This window comes from Antrostomus carolinensis, unplaced genomic scaffold (genome assembly GCF_000700745.2).
Source record: "Antrostomus carolinensis isolate BGI_N321 unplaced genomic scaffold, ASM70074v2 scaffold10691, whole genome shotgun sequence".
NCBI lineage: Eukaryota > Metazoa > Chordata > Aves > Caprimulgiformes > Caprimulgidae > Antrostomus > Antrostomus carolinensis.
The window spans coordinates 1,562-4,590 of NW_010296313.1; the positions used below are offsets into that span (position 1 = coordinate 1,562).

General features: G+C 36.0%; 1 protein-coding gene across 1 annotated transcript; it reads left to right on the top strand.

Moving 5' to 3' along the window:
• Nucleotides 1–613: 613 nt before the first annotated feature.
• Nucleotides 614–2,543, top strand: LOC104532908 (oxysterol-binding protein-related protein 8-like). The gene is made up of 4 exons (XM_010178235.1): nt 614–695; nt 1,091–1,193; nt 1,755–1,860; nt 2,116–2,543. The coding sequence occupies exons 1-4, from the start codon at nt 636–638 to the stop codon at nt 2,249–2,251; spliced, it is 405 nt and encodes a 134-aa protein (XP_010176537.1). The 5' UTR covers nt 614–635; the 3' UTR covers nt 2,252–2,543.
• The last annotated feature ends 486 nt before the right edge of the window (nt 2,544–3,029 follow it).

The window sequence follows — 3,029 nt, forward strand, 5'->3', positions numbered from 1 at the left end:
ATTTTTATTTTTTAAAAAATTCTGTATCAACCTGTATTTGGAAAAGCACTCTTAAAAAAATCAGAACAAACAAACTGTGCATGGCTCATTAGTGCCTCTTGAAACCAGTCTTGATTAGTATTAGCCACTTTTGGATGAAAGCAGGTTTGAGGTGACTGATTCTTAATCTCTCCTTCCTAGGCATCTTTTTAAAAAAAAAAACAAGCAACAGTTCATAATAATAATAATAATAATAATGATGATGTTAAAAATCATCTAATGTCCCTGTAGTTCTAGAATAATAACTGTACATTAAGCAGAAAACCTTTCCAAGTTTGACAAATATATATCTCTAGTCAAGTAAATTCATAATTATATTGTTGGTTAATATGGTAGCTTGTACTCTTACTAGCTGGCTGAGAGTTTGACCTGGATGTGAAGTTTATTTTTGGCTCTCTTGACCCTTTGGTCTAGGACTAGTCTATAGGTGGAAGATAGGATCACTTATTCCATGTCTGACTTCTATATAGGGAGAGAGCACTTTAACCTGTTAATAGCAAAGTATATAAGCAGTATATTTCTGATTTAAGTTGTTGTGGTATTAATAAATTATATTCACTTTGTCTAGTACCAGACCATGGGACCCTTTGAATGACATGATCCAATTTGAAAAAGATGGCACCATCCAAACAAAAGTTCGACACCGGACGCCAATGGTATGTTCCAGTTCTGTTAGCGGGTACAGCAGGATTCAGGGACTTGTCTATATTGCATTACGTGTGTAAAGGTCATCAAAGCGTTGGGAGTGATGGGAAATACTATTGTTATCCTACAAAAATGTAGCTTACCCAGTCCATAGTCTTTCTGCTGCGTCCTAAGTGGTAGAGATGACTTGATTGGATAGGAATATCAAATATGTAAATTGGAACAGTTTAATGATGTGTATCATTCCCTTAAATGGGAAGATGCACAAACTTCAGACTGGTAATACATCAAAAATTTTAACTTGAACTTTTATTTGATATTGTGCTTTTAACTGTTACTGTTAGAATGTGCCATTTTGCTATAGTTCTTGTTTCCTGGAAATAATTCATAAATTTATCAATTACAGGTTAATGTTCCAAAAATAAAACGAAAGCCAACCAGTCAGAAGAAAGGGGAGTGTGGTTTCTCATCCCCGGAGCCTGATAACCAGGATTCCTCTGGGAGCGAAGGTAGGAAAAGATAGATTTGCATACAGAGATAAAAAAATTATTTGACAGTGGAACAGAGCTCTGTAGTCACATATACTCTTCTTATCTCCACGTTTGTATTATGAAATAACACATTCCTTAGGGCACAGCATTATCCATTGTGAAGCACATTCTGGAAAAACAAAAGAAGCAGAATGGCTTATGGTTTTAATTGCACACTTTCCTGTTCTTTTAAACTTCAGTATGTAGTGTAGCTAGGGTTAAGTGCTGCACATATTTAGCATTTGGGGAAAAAATTGTGTTTGTACACTCTTTTATTTCTTAAAACAAAATGAATTATTTCAAATTGTAGATCAGTATGTTGCTAGAAGGCAGTTTTGTGTTGTTGACGCTTCAAGCGCTTACCTTGCTCTTCTTCTGTACTTTAGGTGGCTGAAGTAAAGCTTTAGTTTTCAATAGAAGCTTAGTTAGAAAACTTCCTCCTCACTTTTGCAGCTGGTTGAGTTTGTCATTAGTACTTTGTTCCTTTTTTGACTTAGCAGTCACTTCTGTGAATTGCATCTGGCTTTTGTGTCTTTCTAGCACAACTTCTGAAGCATAATACAAGAATAAGGAAAAAAGGGGCAGACCTTGGTGAACTGCAGAGTGCCATTGAATCTATAAAGGAAACACAAGAAGACATCAAGAGGTAGTATTAAATTAAATGCTTTAAAGTGGTTTAGAGAATACTAATTTTCTAGCTTTTTTTCCTTGGAGGCTGGTATGTATTGTTCTGCTTTAGATCCTTGATGTCTTTAAACTACCCTTCTTGCCAAATGTTGATTGCTCAATGATGTTTCATAATTTTCCTCAAAAACTGTCTTCTGTAGGGAGCTTCAACATACTAGAAACTGACAAATTGTCTAGATTATAATTGACAGGATTTTATTTTCTGTCTTTACAGAGACATTATGGCTCTACGGAATAGAGTCACTTCTAATTCACCACCTGTGGACTACCATTTCTTGCAGTTTAAGCACTATGTCTTCATTATACTCGTGGTTCTGCTGCAGCTTATCATTAATTTCTTGTTCAAATAGGAAGTGTGAACAAGGGCCTTTCTGAACTGGAATGATCGAACTGTTAACTGGGGACCATATTTTAGGTTGGACTTTAAGTGATGCAATATTATCTAAAAGAGCCCTGTAGCAACAACTTACAGAACTTGCCTCAGCATCCATGGTTCAGAATCATACTCCCACCTACCCAGTTGAAGTAAGAATTGTGTAAGTGCCAGTACACTCTTGCTCCTGGTGTGTGCCTCTGTCTCGCAGACATACGACATCAGCCTTGTGTTTTATATTACGTCATATGCTGTCCTGATGAATCTTCACCACAGAGTAGATGAAGTTAAAAATTCAGAGGTCAGACCCTGTAGGTAGGATGTGATTCCTGTTAGGACAGAATGGTAAACAAGCATACTTTGTTATTTTTAAACTTACCACTTTGTAACAAAGGAACTTTTGGAGTAGCCAGCAGTTTTTGTAAATGATGTTGGGTGTTTGGAAGTAAACTTTTGTTTAAGGTCAAACAAATACATTATTACACAAAGGTCATGAGCGTTAGGAACTGGCAAGTAAAAAGCTGAAGTCTTTGGGAATTCTGCGATGTAATGTCCTTGATTTGTTTTGGAAGTATGACAGTTTTTATCCTGAATTATTATAGTGGCTTGTAAGCCAGCTGTTTTATTTTTATAGTTTTAAAACTTCAGATTCTTCATAAAAACATTCCTGCATCTACTGTACAGAGCACATTTTTAACAGTACAGCACCTGGGAAGGGTACTGTCTTGGTCCACTCTTTCTCATGAATTGCAAAT

What these genes read in the sequence shown, in the direction of transcription:
- LOC104532908 (XM_010178235.1), top strand. Translation starts at nt 636, where the DNA reads ATGATCCAATTTGAAAAAGATGGCACCATCCAAACAAAAGTTCGACAC. An exon ending in GGATTCCTCTGGGAGCGAAG is followed by an intron (nt 1,194 to 1,754) that starts GTAGGAAAAGAT and finishes GTGTCTTTCTAG; the next exon opens with CACAACTTCTGAAGCATAAT. An exon ending in ACACAAGAAGACATCAAGAG is followed by an intron (nt 1,861 to 2,115) that starts GTAGTATTAAAT and finishes CTGTCTTTACAG; the next exon opens with AGACATTATGGCTCTACGGA.